Source organism: Simochromis diagramma, unplaced genomic scaffold, assembly GCF_900408965.1.
Source record: "Simochromis diagramma unplaced genomic scaffold, fSimDia1.1 OVJJ01000501.1, whole genome shotgun sequence".
Lineage (NCBI taxonomy): Eukaryota > Metazoa > Chordata > Actinopteri > Cichliformes > Cichlidae > Simochromis > Simochromis diagramma.
Window position 1 is genome coordinate 1517582 of NW_024387320.1, and position 16303 is coordinate 1533884.

The 16303-nt window shown below is 39.2% G+C and overlaps 1 protein-coding gene across 2 annotated transcripts; it reads left to right on the plus strand.

Moving 5' to 3' along the window:
• The first annotated feature begins 1542 nt into the window (after window positions 1-1542).
• On the plus strand, window positions 1543-15836 carry chaf1b (chromatin assembly factor 1, subunit B). 2 transcript variants are annotated; one of them, XM_040005593.1, is made up of 14 exons: window positions 1543-1723; window positions 2087-2242; window positions 4512-4644; window positions 4797-4917; window positions 5090-5193; window positions 5280-5376; window positions 7720-7804; window positions 8128-8221; window positions 8326-8395; window positions 8493-8584; window positions 8681-8840; window positions 10095-10631; window positions 13080-13172; window positions 15220-15836. In XM_040005593.1, coding segments are annotated over exons 2-14 (1713 nt in total). In that variant the 5' UTR covers window positions 1543-1723; window positions 2087-2116; the 3' UTR covers window positions 15221-15836. The 2 variants fall into 2 exon arrangements, with proteins under 2 accessions (XP_039861527.1, XP_039861526.1); XM_040005592.1 differs by having other exon boundaries at window positions 1556-1723; window positions 13080-13168.
• Window positions 15837-16303: the final 467 nt, after the last annotated feature.

Sequence of the window (16303 nt, forward strand, 5' to 3'; positions counted from 1 at the left end):
GGGATTTAACTAAAATCCTCATTGCAAAACTGTTAGCGGTTTTATTTTCTTTAAGTTAACTTGACTTAAATGTTTCACAGTTGCAGTGCACTGCTGCTAACTCTGATATTTAAAAATTAAATATTCTGTCAATAACAACCACAGTAATAAAAGTTTGTTCTACCTATTTTTTAATAAATAATTTTAAATAATGGTCTAATTGCTGTTTTTAACATTGTCATCGTGATTTTTACTATGATAATTATGATGTGAAAATCTGATATCATTAATGCCCTTTTTCTTTGAATATTGTCTGTTTTTCTAGTACTTGTATCTCACTATTTACAAATTAATTTTTATTAAGCCACTTACAGACCTTTGAATCATTCAAAGATAATAAAAAAAAAATGGACCAATTTTTTTTTTTTTTTTACCAAATTCAACCAGTGTTGTGTCTACAGATAATGGAAAACTTAGCAAAGAAACAATTTTAGATTTTATCTTCAGGCAGTTTATTACCAGCACCCTGTCACAAAAGCATCTCTTCCCATTTCTTCAGTTAAATCTTTGAAACATCCCAATGATAACAGTTTAACAGCCATAGCATAAGATAAGATAAGATGACCTTTATTAGTCCCACAGGTGGGAAATTTGTTTTGTTACAGCAAAAGTGAAAAGTTATGTAGAAGAAATTAGAAAACACTTCAATGCAATAAAATAAAATACTATATACAATAGAATAAAATAGAAATACAAATGCTATATACAACTGAGTCAGAAAATACAAAAGTACAACTTCGTCAGAAGAAGAATTGTACAAGAATTGCACATATAGCAGTCTTATTGCACGTGTGAGGGTTTGATCAGCTGCAAAAGTCTTTGTTGTGGAGTCTGACAGCAGTGGGGAGGAAAGACCTGCGAAATCTCTCCGTCCCACACCGTGGGTGCCGCAGTCTCCCACTGAAGGAGCTGCTCAGTGCTGTCAGAGTCTCTTGCATGGGGTGGCAGATGTTGTCTAACAGGGATGACAGCTTAGCCGCCATTCTCCTGTCACTCACCACCTCCACTGGGCCCAGAGGGCATCCTAGAACAGAGTACTAGAACATAGTATTTTTATGAACAAGAGAACTTGTCATATTTCAGCATGCTGTGCTTTGTGTGCCTAAACCATTTTAGGAAACTGGCCAAGTGAAGGTAAAAACAAAAGGCGAGGCTTAAAAACACTGAGTGTTTAAAATTACCTGTAAAACACTGTGGAGACTGTCATAGTTTAGGGCTGCATTTCGGTAAATGGTACTGGGGATTGACAACATCAATACTGATGGAATTATGAACAGAGACGACTACCATTAGATTTTCATCCACTTTCATGATGGCAATGGTCCCAAATTCACGGTCAATTCAGTAAAAACATACCTGAGTAGAAAAAACACACAATGCTATACTATCAGTAATTGATTAGTCTCCCCCCCCCACTTTTTTTTTTTTTTAATTCTGTATATCAACGTATGTTTGCACGCTTCACTAAGTCGCCATGTCTGGTGTTTATTACATAGTAAATAAATGAAGAAATGAGGGGATGGCTAAAGATCTTTGCGGATTACGTTATGAAAAAAACAAAAAGTCAAGACTATCAATTGTCCCCGCCCTTTCCGTGTTTTTGTCCAATCACGGCAGACCGGAAGTTTTGAGAGTCTGGTACGCGGGAATTTACCAATTCTGACTGAGCTGGACAACAGAGAAGGTAAATACTGCCATGTACTTCCAGTTATCTTCGTTCAGATTAATAAGCATTTGTAATTCGTCTGCATTTATAACGGGCACGCTCCTTAGCTAACAGTAACTTAACACAAATGTTCATGAATGGGAATGATGTCCACTGTGTTTAGCCGTAAACCAGTCCAGCTAACCTGCCAGTTTAACTGCTAACGTGTTAGCCAGCTGTGCTCTATATATTAGTGCAGCCAAATGAGCGGCTTTATCAAACTGTTTTCTCTAATCCGTATTTCAGAGTCCATTGTTGTACGTTTTGCTAACTAATGCGTTCATATGAGTTGATTGAAAACGATCTAGGTGGTGAATTTATCGTGTTTTTTTATCCCTTGAGGTCGGTGCCGAATATAAAAATTGAAAAGAAATGAAGGTGGTAACGTGTGAGATAGCATGGCACAACAAGGAGCCAGTGTACAGTCTGGACTTTCAGCACAGCTCAGATGGACGCGTTCATCGACTGGCCACAGCTGGAGTGGACACCACAGTCAGGGTGAGTGGAGACAGCGGTCAGAACATCTGGTTAACTCCGTAAGAGGTCGACGATTTTTATTTTGTTTTGTTTTTAATTAAATAAAATGTGAAATAAAGAAAAAAAAACCAATGATTTAGTCTATAAATGCACCAGGAAGAAGTGAGTCTCACGGATTAGAAGACGCAGGTATTTGTACCCATCAGTTGTTTTTTCTTCATTAATTGGTCATAAAAACACTTACCTTAAGAATAAGGACACAGAAACAGATAATATGGAGAAAAAAAATATTTTGTTAACTTTCTGAACAGTCCCAGTGCAGGTAGACAGAGTACAGTTGTAATTATAATCTTCCATATACTCATCATGAATGTCATGGTCATTTTGGGCTTTTAGTGATTCCTTCTGACTTTTCTTTTTCCAGGGTGAAATGATTGTACAGCGTACATCTTTAATGACTTAAGAAAAATAAGAATCTAGTACACAAGTATGAATTTAAAATTTAATGCTTGCTTGCTTTATCCTTTCTAAAACCAGTTATGGATGTGCGTTTGGTATCATTCTTCTGTTGGAACACCTGTTTTACTGCTGATTTGAGGTGAAGTTGAATAATTTGGTGGTAATTCTCCTATAAGATTCCATCTGTTAGGTAGGAGGTTCAAAGGTAAGGTAAAGTTTATCACCATGGGTTTCATCTGGTCAGAATGCAAAGAAAACAGCCTAATCATTGATTTTCCTTATGTCTTGGTTTATTTCACTTTAACTTAAAGGAAGACACACATGGACTACTAAACTCTAAAAGAGAAAACAAGGTTGGACTTTATATCATTAACTTGAACATAAATGTTTAAACTCAGAAGAACAAATCAAACTGACCTCAGCCGCCGCCCTATGTGGGAGTGAAAAGAGTGAGTGAAAGGGAGTGCAGTCCTTATACAATGTATGCCAGGTGAGTTTATTTAAGGCACAAAGAAAATCAAGAACCAATCAGTGTTGAGAAAGTCAAGAGTGGAAACGAGGTAATTGCGGTCATGTGAGGGAGAATGAGGAAAACAGGAAACAGAATAAGAATCTTTTACTACATCATCCACTTTGTGCAATCTACCAGCACCACTTACAAAACAGCCCTGGAGCATGATGCTGCCACAACCGTGCTTAAAGTTAGTACAGTGTTCTTGGGTTTGAAAACCTCACCATTACTCGTCCAAACAAACGTCTTTTTATTGTGACCAAAAAGCTCAATCTTTGTCTCGTCTGACCATAAAATTCTTCTCCAGAAGGCCCTCGTTCACGTGGGCATTTCAGTCAAACTTAAAGGTGTCAGTTTTGGAGCAGGGGCATGTTTCTCAGGCAGAATCCTACAATCTACATCTACAATTCTCCTTCTTAGATCTTCACAGAGTTTCTTGGATTTTGAAGGACCAGAGTGTATGTAGAAATCTGGCCACAACTGTACATTTAAGCAAGTGTTTCACTGTGCATTTGTCAGGGTGATTATTGACCTTTTGTTTACAGAGACTTTTTCAGGCCCGCTTCAGCCCTTAGAGAATGCCTCTCTTAAGGCCCATAGGATACTGGTTAACACAACAAGTCAAAGATCCTTAGTCTGAGATCTGGAGGAGACACAAATCCCTGGGAGGGTTGCATCAAATCAAATCAAATTCAAATTCAAATTTTATTTGTCACGTACACAGTCATACACAGTACGATATGTAGTGAAATGCTTGGACAACTGCTCGTGACCTAAAGAAAACAAAAAAGGAAAAAGCTATGAATAAGATAGGAAATAAATATGAAAAATTAAAAAGGGTAAATTTAACTAGGAAGGAATAAAATATAAATTAAGGTTAAAAATGAAATAACTGTACAACACAAATTAGGAAAGGCATCCTGTATAACACTCTTTGCCAAATCAGATAAGGAGAACTACTCACTGTGGTGGCCCCTTGTGACTAACAGAGCAGTCAAAAGTAGTCCTGTTTTTGTTTTTTCCTTCTCAGACACCGGTGACAGTCTCTAAGTCATGATGCACCATCAAGCAATGCGATGTTTTCATTTTTGCGTACAGCAAGGTTTTAAATTATCGAGGCACGTGACATCCTTAAAGGGATGATCCACCTAATAGCAGTTATTTAAGTATTAAGATTTTTAATACATTTACCCTTTTTTATAACCTTTATCCTACTAAAATTAATCTGTGGACAGAGTATTGTTTGTGAAGAGCTGTATGTTGCACGGACAATTTACCGAGAATTTTTAATGATCTCTTTTCCTAATGATGTTTTTGCAGCTGTGGCGGGTGGATGCTGGTCCAGACGGGAAGGCGGTGGTAGAGTTTCTGTCTAATCTGGCTAGACATACAAAAGCTGTCAATGTAGTGCGCTTTAGCCCCAACGGAGAGCTGCTTGCTTCAGGAGGAGATGGTATGTTCCACGTAGTAGACAGACGCTTCTCAGCCTTTTCTCCATTGCAAACATGCGTGTTTCTATTTAAAAGCAACTGTTGTTTTTGTTCTCAAAACGAAACATGTTTTTTTAAGAAACAATAATAGAGGCCTTTTAACATTTTGATGTAGATGCAATAATTCTGCTGTGGAAGCTCAACGACTCCAAGGAGCTCGAGCAGGCATCTGTGTTTCAGGAGGATGAGGATGCTCAGCTAAACAAGGAGAGCTGGACTGTGGTCAAAACGCTTAGGTATGCTGGAACAGCAAGTGCTAATGTTTGCTAAGGTCAACGAAGTGAGACTCAGTCGTAAATGGTGTTTAATTACTTTGTGTGGCACTCTGGTTGTTGAAGCTCTTATAACTATAATGCCCATGAGATGTGGTTATAGAAAGGAGTTTGCTATCATCTGATTTCTTTCCAGAGGGCACATAGAGGATGTGTATGACATCTGCTGGACACGTGATGGAAACTTCATGGTGTCTGGATCTGTTGATAACACAGCTATCATGTGGGACATCAATAAAGGTTTGTGGGTGCATACATTTTATCTGTGATGCTTTTATCTGGTGTTATTTTTGACTTTCTGTCTATTTTGTTGTTTGTGTTTTTAGGACAGAAGCTTTCTATCTTGAATGACCACAAGAGCTACGTGCAGGGGGTTACCTGGGATCCCCAAGGACAATATATTGCCACTCTCAGCTGTGATAGGTGATTCAAACATGGATTAATCTAATTTGAGAATGCTGTTCACATTCCTATATACTCACTGGCGACTTTATTAGGGACACATTACTAAGTCACCTGGTGGATCCTCTTTTAACACCAGAACTGCTTTAAATCTACATCACTTAGGCTACGTCCACACGTACACGGGTATTTTTGAAAACGGAGATTTTCCGTTTTCGTTTTAAAAAATAATCCCATCCACACGTAAACGCAGAAATGAAGGAAAACGCTGCTATGAACATGCCAAAGCAGCAGGTGGCGCTATATTCCTAACCGTGCAGAAATGTTGGCCAATCAGAAGTCTAGAAGCCTCGGCGGGAAATAGTAAACAAAGCTGGGGCATAGAAGCAGAACAGAGTTGTATGTGTGGAGGGACAGTAACTGTGTGTATATTAGGGGTGGGGGAAAAAATCGATACTGTGTAGTATCGTGATATTTTGTTTGCTAATAATGTATCGATACAGGGACAGCAGAAATCGATATTTTGTTACAAAAAAGGTTTTTCTGCTCTGACTTCAGAGCATGTTGATCCTTTTTCTGAGCAACAATCCTGACATTCCTTCACTGTCCAAATGTGTTTAACTTTTTTTTTGGCAGCAATAAACATGACAGTTTACTTATTTTAATTTAAGACATGTTTTATTTTAATTAAGTTTTAAAAAAAATTTATTTAATGTAAAATTATATTTTGTTTTAATTTACTTTCAAATTCTTCAGTTGCTGAAGGGGCTGCATAGTTTTCATAAATTGCATAGTTCAAAATAGCTATAATTGTACCAGATGGTTGCATTCAGTTAAGTTCAGTTTGTCAACCGTTCAGTTTGTCAACAATAAAACTGACTGAAATGAGAGAAAGACTGAGTGTGAGCCTTTGATATTAGATAAAATGAATATTGATAAAGTTTACCTTTATGTACAGAATCTGAATATCGCAAAATATTTTAAAAAATTGCAATAATATCATATCGTGCGTTAAGTATTGTGATAATATCGTATCGTGGGATGTATGGTGATTTCCACCTCTAGTGTATATGTAAGCATTTAAACACTGCAGAGAGTAGAATTAACAGTAACAGTATTGTAGAAATTCATTTCACCGAAACAATAACGTGGCGCACAGTGTGACATCAAAAAATGCGCACACCTTTGACGCTGTGTTTTCCCCGTTTTTCTAGTCCACACGTAAATGCAAAAACGGAGTTTTCAAAAATATCCACCCTGGCCGGAGTTTTTAAAAATCTCCGTTTTCAGTGACCGAAAACGCCGTTTACGTGTGGACGAAAGGTGCAAACGCATAGAAAAATCTGCGTTTTCAAAAATACCCGGGTACGTGTGGATGTAGCCTTAGATTCAAGAAGGTGCCTAAAACATTCCTCAGCTATTGACATGATGTGAGCACACAGTTGCTGCAGATTTGTCGGCTGCACACCATTTATGTGAATCTTCTTTTCCTCTACTTCGTAATGGCGCTCTATTAGATTGGGATATGGTGACTGTGGAGGCTGTTTGAGTACAGTGAACTCAGTGACTTCATCAGAAAACCAGTTTTAGATTACTTGAGCTTTGTGACATGACACGTTATCCTGTTGGGTACACTGTGCCCATAAAGCCGTGGACATGGGTCAGCAACAATAGTCAGGTAGGCTATAGCATTTAAACGATGTTCAGCTGGTACTAACGAGCCCAAAGTGTGCCAAGAAAATATCCCCCACACCTTAACACCTCTATCAGCCTGAGCTATTGATGCAAGGCAGGTTGGATCCATGCTTTCATGTTGTTTACACCAAAGTCTGACCATGTCATTTGCAGCACAAATTGATACTCATCAGACCACACAACATTTTTCCCAGTCTTCTATTGTCCACTTTTGGTGAGCCTGTGAGGATTTTAGCCTCAGTTTCCAGTTCTTAGCAGAGTGAAGTGACACTGTGTGTTCTGCTGCTGCTGGAGCCCATCTGCTTCAGTGGTTGAGGGATTCAGAGATGCTCTTCTGCTTACCTTAGGTGTAATAAGTGGTTATTTAAGTTTCTTTTGCCTTCTTATCAGTCCCTTAAATCACCTTTATTCCCTATTATGAAGCTCAGTTTTCACTTCAGCAGGTTGACTTGACAACGTCTTCTTGCCTAAATGCACTGAGTTGCTGTCATGTGATTGGCTGGTTAGATCTTTGCATTACCAAACAACTGAACAGGTGTAACTAACAAAGTGGGCAATGAGTGCAGTATTGTTCCTTATTAAATGATTGTATTTGATGTTGTGTAGGCACTGGCATTGATGTGTCAGCACGCTGATGCTCGGAATATTTTTGTTTCTCCTCCCATTCAGGGTGCTTCGTGTGTACAGCACTCACACCAAGAAGAAGGCCTTCAGTATCAGTAAAATGAGCTCTGGGCCGCTTGCAGAAGGAGAGGTCAGTCGTGCTTCTTTTTACAAACTCTCTTCAATGTCTTAAAGGTGGTTCTAATGTCTCAGTTACTTTTTTCCAATCATTTTTATTAGCACCAGTCTGGTCTCTCATAAATCTGAAATTCTGAGAAATCTGTGTTTCATCCAAGCTGATAGTTGCATGAGCCACAATACCTCTCTTCTTAACTTTGCAAAAGGTGTTTTGAGGTTTTTCCTGCTTGTGTTATTCTTATTCCTTAACCTTAAGTTTATAAAACCAAATATAAGAAATGAAATGCTCTACCAAACTGTCCAGAGCGAGTTAGAACTGTTGCGTGACCTTTTCAGGTGAAGCAGTACAGGATGTTCCACGATGACAGCATGAGGTCTTTCTTTCGCCGTCTCTCATTCACACCAGACGGGTCATTCCTGCTTGCTCCCGGTAAACACAAAGCATGCTTTTTACTGGTGAAATCTCGTGTTCTAACAGTGCAGCATTTTTTTTCTAATTTCGCCTCGCTGTTGTCTGCTTCTTTGAAACCTCAGCTGGATGCGTGGAGATAGGAGAAAACATCATGAATACCACCTACATCTTTTCCAGGAAGGGTCTAAAGAGGTATCTTTTGTGGCCTGTTATTGTATTTACACCCTATTCAGAGTCTGTTAAAGCTTAATAATCGGTGTATATAAATATCTTTCTGTGTGTTTTTTAGGCCTGTTGCTCACTTGCCGTGCCCATCTAAGGCTACACTGGCTGTGCGCTGCTGCCCTGTCTACTTTGAACTGAGGACAAAAAAAGGAGAAGGCAAGGACATTCAAGCAAGACTGATTATTTCGGACTAGTTTTCTTTTCTTGTGTTGTGTTCTTCGTGTCACTCCCATTCCCATTTCTTCCCTACAGACGGTACTGTCCAGGCTCTTCCCAACGTATTCCAGCTGCCGTACCGTATGGTGTTTGCCGTGGCCTCTGAGGATTCAATCCTGTTGTATGACACGCAGCAGAAACTTCCATTTGGCCTTGTGTCCAACATCCACTACCACACACTCAGTGATCTCACATGGTAAACTTTCTTTTTAGCTGTTTTTGCACAGGTATCTTTATTTAACTTTTCAAAAGCAAAAGACTACAGGAAGATATGATAATGTGCACACAAAAAAGTAATATGTATTTACTTATTTGTTAAAAAACAGCCAAATCTGTATATTATTCACTTGTTTTGAGTGAAGCCTGATTTTCTTAAAGGAATATTTTGTCTTACAGACGGTTTTTAATGGAAAATACAAAACAACACAGCAATACATAAAAGCAGATAATCTGTACTCACAGAACACACACTTTGAGGTTATAAAGTACAAAACTTCATGCCATTGCCATCAAAACCACAGAAATCAGCAAAAGACAGGAAGACAGAAGCAGGGAACAGCTAGTAATAGGCCAAATTCATCTTTTATATGATGGCTGCAGCAATTGGAATAAAAGACCTTTATTTGTCACCGTGATAAAGGGAAAGCTTTCACCTCTTGGAAGCCAATATAGATAGGGGTTAAAGGGTAGAGATGCCATGTGAAACATTTGCCTTAAAATGAAATGCGCCTAATTTGTCTTATGAGCTCCAGTAGATGTGCTTGCTTTGTCGACAGGCTTCAATCAGATACATAAGCCATGTGTTGCTCAGCCAGAATATAGCTAGCATAAAGGTGGAATTTGGCGAGTGTTACTAAAGAACATGACTGGCTCAAATAACTCCTGTTATTCAGTTATTTGCCTGAAGATGCTTTATATTGTAAGGTACAGTAGGAAGGAAAAACTCTTTTAACAGGAAGAAACAGGAGCCAGAGTTTTATACGTGCTGATGAGTGAAAGTTGAGTAAAGAAAAAACATTCAGTGCATCAATATCTAGTCAAATGTGATGGACAAACAAGATTTTGAAAGATTTTTCTCCTTAAAGTTATACTTCTCCCACCACCTTTGCTGCATCTCTGCTGCTATCTATGGGCTAAATTATCAGTGACCAAACAGTTCATCCACTGCAGCACAATACTGCAAACTACCCAGTTTAGCCTGCACTTAGAGTCCAGCATAAGCTTTAAATAACATGAAGTTATCAGTTAATTTGTTGCTAAAGACATGATCGAACTTATAATAATAATTTCTTACAGTCAGTCTTACATTTAATAACCTGAAAGCTTGTAACTTTGTGAGCATTCCTTAGTCTGATAATGATATTTTATGTGTGGATTTATGCCCATGAAGTAGAGAGGTGGATGGTAAACTGTAAATGTTTTACCATTAAGCAGACTTTATCCCTTGCAGGTCCCGTGATGGTTCCTTCCTGGCTGTGTCCTCCACAGACGGTTACTGCTCCTTCCTGTCATTCTCTCCTGGGGAGCTGGGCACTCCACTGAAAGAGCCGCCCACCCTGGAGGTCTTTGTCCCAAGCAGTGGTGTTGAGAAAAAAGGCAAGAAGGCATCATTGGCCAAAGGCTCATCTCCTATATCCCAGCCGTCACCCCCAGCCCCACCTGCCACATCCCAAGCTAACCAGGGCAAAGACGCCCCCTCTCTAACCTCCCCAGAGGAGAAGAAGAGCACCCCTCGTGCCAACTCCAAACCTCAGCCCCGCAGGATCACCCTCAACACCCTTGAGGGATGGGGAAAGCCCACTACTCCTAAAGCCACGGCCTCTGCAGCACCTCAGTCCTCAAAATCTGGGAGCACAAGCGCCCCTTCCACTCCCCAACCACGCGTAACCCCCCTCTCTCCATCCACACCAAAAGTCCTCAACAGTGCCAATACTCCTGGGCCCGCAACACCTAAGAGTGCTGCCACATCAAAAGGGCCCACTCCAAGGTAAATATTAGAGCAGCTGTCTTTGGGATTCTGTCAGGGTGGCAGAAAGTAAAACTGGTAAATAATGATGTACTTAGTACGGGTATGTTTTTATTTCTTTTGTATGCAAGTTGTTTTCTCGTGTAGCTGCCAATAGAAATTCAAAGCTGTTTCATTCAGTCTTTAAAAAAAGAAAGTGCTTCACACCCTCAACTTTCAAAAACGTAAAAGTTTAATAGTTATTTTATTTAAAAACATAAATTGCTTAAAGGGAAAGTATTGTACTCATTTCTAGCTCCACTTGGTCTCTTTGACAATAGGTTTTCACTATTATTCACAGTTCACAATAAGCCATATTTGTCTGAAACAAGCTGTTTTAGCTCGTTTGTCCTTAGACACCTTTCCTCTGTCTGCCTCTTACAAACAGAAGTTTTTGTGAAAACAGAACCGTGTGCCTGAATTTACCAGATTAAGGTTATCTACTACTAAGGTTATCTATGACATCATACAGTTTCAAAAGTAGAAAAAAACAGTCTGAAACAGAGTTTACAACAGTGTATTCCCTGAGGCTCTCAGGAAGCCTTGTACATATTGGTATTAGTATAAACAGACACTTTATAACTGCTGCTTTTATACATGTAGACACAGTCAAGAGAGTGACAGCTAAAGCTCAAACCAAGCATAAGAATGGGGAGGAAAGAGGATTCAAGTGGTCTTTAACATGGCGTCGTTGTGCCAAATGGGCTGGTTTGAGTATTTCAGAAACTGCTGATCTGTTGAGATTTTCCTGCACAACAACTGGGTGAAAATTGCCTTGTTGATGTCAGAGGTCAGTGGAGAATGACCAGCTTACTTCAAGTTGAATGGAAGGCAACAGTAACTCAAATAGAAGCTCTGTGCAAACAAGGTATCAAGACAAGCATCTCTGAATACACAACACCTTGAATCTTACGTGGATGGGCTACAGTAGCAGAAAACCACACCAGGTGCCACTGCTGTCTGCTAAGAACAGGAAACTGAGGCTACAGGTCACACAGGCTGATCAAAATTCAGCAATGGAAGTTTGGTAAAACATTGCCTTGAGTCATTTGGATGGATTGTTTGCTGTAAACAACATGGAAGCACCGATCATTCCTGTCTTTTATCATTGGTTCAAGGTGGTGTTTGTGGTGTAATCATGTGGAGGCCTGTATTCTTGGCATATTTGAGCTCTTAAGAGCAACTGAGCATTGTTTATATGCTGCAGCCTACCTGGTTAGTACTGATGCTAACCATGCCCATTCTGTTGTGACCACAGTGACTTCTAATTGGCTGCTTTCAGCAGGACAACGCACCATGTCACAAAGCTCACATCGTTTCAAACTAATTTCTTGAACTTGACATGAGTTTACTCAAATGGCCTTCACAGTCCACAGATCTTAGTTTAATCTGAGCACCTTTGGTATGTGGTGGAACGGATGATTGATAAATCTGCAGCAGCTGTGTGACTTCTATCACGTATCAGGCCTTTTCTGAAAGCACAAGTTGGTCCTAGCAATGTGTACCTAATGAAGTGTCCCACAAGTGTATGTGGGGAAAAAAGGAAATCAAAAAACACCTCCTTAAAGAAAGTACTTATATGCTTGTACATATAATTTGTGGATGTTTTTTTTTTTGACAGTAAAGTTTTAAACAAAAGCATCTTTCAAATCCATGTTCCACAGTTTATTAAGAGTTGTGTCTAAAAATCTGTTATGAGGATGAGCGTCTCCAATTTTGAATATTATTCAAATATATTTTACAGGAAAGGGAAACTTGCTGAAACCCACTCGAGTGATCTAGAAACACAGTGGAATTATTCATTAAGCATGTAATGTAGAGATAATAAGTGTTGTTTGTGCAGCAGCAGCGGTAAAGCTTCACTGTGAGTATTAAAGCTTCTTTTTAGATGCAGCGTGGCGCGTGTGAAGAGTGCAGTTTGCCCTAAACTACAGCGTATGCTAATTTATGGAAATATATGATCTATTCAAATCTTTGACCGGACTCGTATTGACTACATCTACCCCCCTAGCCCCCTTGAATGCAGTTTGAGTTTTCAGAGTGTGAAAAGTAAGAAAACACTGTGCTCTTTATAGTGTATAATATGCCTTCTTTTGAATAAGTTAAGAGAAATATAAATAGCTCAATTTGCTGTGTGAGGTTTTTGTCGGTTAATATGTGCCCAGCACCTGCAGTGTGAACAAAGCCCTGTCTGGTATGAGGGATTCGTTGGACCCCCCACTGACTACAAAATAATAATCACTCTGTCAGACTGCTGGCAGACAATAGCAGGCCTGTGCATGCTTTTGTGTACCCCCTTTTTCACATCTGTAACTTGGAACGTTTGACTAATTTTCACTGTTGGGCAACAACAAAACAAAAGACGATAAATACACGTTTTGTTGCTTTGAGGTCTTTTCAGCATTGCTACTTTTTTCTCTTTGTTTGCAGGAGAGTATCTTTGACTCCCCTTGCACCCCGGTCTCCAGCTGTTGGCTCACTTTTCAGCCCTCTCTCCTCCACGGAAAAGGCCAAACACGGTTGGTGAGGTTTTCGCCGTCTTTTTTAATGCTGAACTTTCCACGATAATCAACTTTTATAATGGAGAGTCGAGTGAGATGCTTACAATTATTAGGTGGCAAGAGCCCAGGGATTGTTGTGGCCCTCCTTAGACTGAGTGATAGTAGCAACAACTTGTCTTATCCTATGTTTAAATCAGTGTATGTTATTGTGCCTTTATTACAGTACCATATTTGAGTAATTCCAACTTGGATTACCTCTTTATGTACACGCTCTTATAGCAAGCTTGTAGCAAGTTATGGATTTGTACTAGAGCTTAGAACATATATATATTTTTGAAGATCTATTTCACCTTGAGTCTTTTTGTAGCTTAAATTGTGTTTACTGACATCTCTGACTATGACACAGCTACAGATGCATTCAAAGAAGCAGGAAACAAAAGCAGTCAGACAGGTTGCAAACAAGCCAGCAGCATAGTTTGATTAGGTGAGCCACTTTGTTTGGGAGTGAACATCAAAGTAAGCAAACCTGAAAGGGCTATATTAATTCTTCAGTGCTAAACTTTTGGTCTGTTTGATACATTTTAGCCCATTCTTCTTTATAATGTTGCTTCGGTTCACTGAAGTTTTCAGGAATTTATTTATGCATATCTCTCTTAAAGTCATGCAGTTAGTTACGACTGACTGGACCATTGAGCTGTGCTTAGGATCTTTGTCCTTTTGCACGAAGCCTTTTAGCCAAGTTTTAGATGTGAGACACAAGGCCTCACATTTTATGCTGTTATGATCAGTCACACTGATTATTTTGCTGTCAGCTAAATGGCTGCTTTTACAAGGAACTATAATTTTAGAAAAATACGAAAAGGTTATACGCATGAAACAGAATGCACTTAACCCTGCACTGTAACCTCCCAAGAAATGTGCCTACACTTTAGGTCGACACCATTTGATTGGCGTGGAAGGCGTAAATTATGACGTAGATCTTCCACTGAAGCGTTTCTTTTATTAACGAGCAATAATAAATGTTCAAAAGAAGCTCCACCTCTTTGCTCTTTGCGGTGTGTAAACAGACTCTAGCTCCACATTAAACTGGGCCACCATCATCATCTCTGCTGCTGTTGTGGTATCAGTGTGCGTGTGCTTAATGTCAAACTTTTTATTCACACGCCGATCCTAAATGCATTTGTATTGCAGGTCTGTTTTTAGTCGCAAATGGGGTTCGCGTTTCCATGGTGACCATGATGTGCTATAGAGCCCTAAACAGTTATTTAAATTTCACAACTCTATCATTAAGACATGGGAGAATCTGATGGGCTCATAATTGAATATTTCATTAATTAACGTTCAGATTTTTTTTCAGCGTATTTTTGTTTATTCTTGCACCTTCAGCCCTGATGGTGTTTAATGTACAAAACCCCCCAAAACATCATGCAGTGCAGAAAACCCAGAATTAATGCCGAAGTCCTGCTTTCTAGTAGCAGATCATGGTAGGGCTGGCAAAATCGCTAGCCCTGCCATCATATAGCCCCGGGTGCCAAAGAAGCCCAAATCATTACCCCTCGAACACCGTGGTTCACAGTTTGCACAAGGTGTTTACGCTGATATGCTGTGTTTTCACCAAACATCTCCATTATTGTCAAATCAAGCTTTAGGTATCATGTTCTTTTTAGAGAGAAGAGGCTCATTTTCATTGTTTCATTCCAAATCAGTCTTTTTTTTTTAATTGCATTGTCATGAGTCTGAGACGTAGCTGTTGAGCATTGCACAGTCTGACCTTGAGTTGAATTTGCTGCGGCACGAGGAAGATTGTGACATTGCGTTAACACATATCTGAATCCTCCAGACCAGCAAACTGCTAGAACTTGTGCTCACACTTGCTGAAAAATGATTTAGTACATTTGATTGGAATTACCTGGCTACTACTTAGCCTCTTAATTGCTATGCAAACAGTAAAGGTGGGCTTACGTTTTTTCACAGGACTGGGGAAATGTTGTTTTTCGCATGACTGTACACGCAGCAGAAGATCACACAGAAACAGGCTATGACGTGTAACCTTCTTTTTATTTCACCAGATCGTCCTTCTCCTCCCACTGATCCAGTGTGCCAGCCTCCAGAATCTAAACGACCCAAGACCACCCAAGAAAAGACCAGCGTCACCAAGGAGTAGTATAAACTGAGAAAAGTGTGGTGCTGTAAAATAAGACTAGAGTACATAAAGCAGAATGGAAGTTGAAGACGCATCAGCAAAAGAGCACTGAGGCTCCACATGAATTCACAGTGTTGTGTGCAATAGCATTGCCTTTGCGTCATATTGATCTTAGCGACTGGAGCTTTACATTTCGCTTTATGTACTCAGTTATAAAGCAGACTGTATTGCAGTTTATGTCCTTTATTCTTTTTTTAAAGGTGTTTTGTATCATACAATAAACAAGTAATGAGTTAATTGTATTATAGTTGTGTTGTGTGAAATTTAAAAGCTTGAGTCAAGTTGTTTCACTTCTCCAGAACATGATTGTGAAGAGAAAACTGTTGAAAACCTGTAGAAGACAATAACAAGCACTTGAAGGGTTTTGACTTTGTGTGAGCTTTGAGTTTATATAGCATGCTGAAGACTTTGGTTGAATGGGGTGACTTCTGTTGTTAAGCATTTGCATTTTCTTATTGTCTAATAAAAGATGTTTGATATAAAGTGCAAGTTCTGGTGGTTTATCACATGGTGTCTAAATACCATAAATAAGCAGGTAATAATTAAAAAGAATATTTACCTAATCGTAATTAATTACCTGACAGAAGTGAGGTCAAAGTGATTTGAAGGCGGGCAGTTACATTTTAAAAACAAATCGTAACGTTAATCTCCCTTTCTTTGCATTGCTAATAACATTTTAACCATATTTGTTATTTCTATTGTGCCCTTCATGTTAACATGTCAGTTTACTGATATAAATTGCCATGGTCTAAATTGTGCATTATCAGTGCTGTCAGTAATAAACCTTTTGAGTTATAAAAACAATTCTTCATTCATTACCCTAAAGCAACAGTCTTTACAAATTCACCCACCATCATCTTCAAGCTCTATTAAATTAATTAATGATGCTGTACTTCAGTGCAACAATCTTTGAAAAGTAGACGGAAGCACCAAAATTTGTGTTTGTCTCT

Excerpts from the sequence above, each read along its gene's own strand:
- chaf1b (XM_040005592.1), top strand. The coding sequence starts at position 2,117 with ATGAAGGTGGTAACGTGTGAGATAGCATGGCACAACAAGGAGCCAGTG. Across the intron at positions 4,918-5,089 it reads ACTGTGGTCAAAACGCTTAG|AGGGCACATAGAGGATGTGT; the intron begins GTATGCTGGAAC and ends ATTTCTTTCCAG. Across the intron at positions 8,585-8,680 it reads GAGGACAAAAAAAGGAGAAG|ACGGTACTGTCCAGGCTCTT; the intron begins GCAAGGACATTC and ends TCTTCCCTACAG.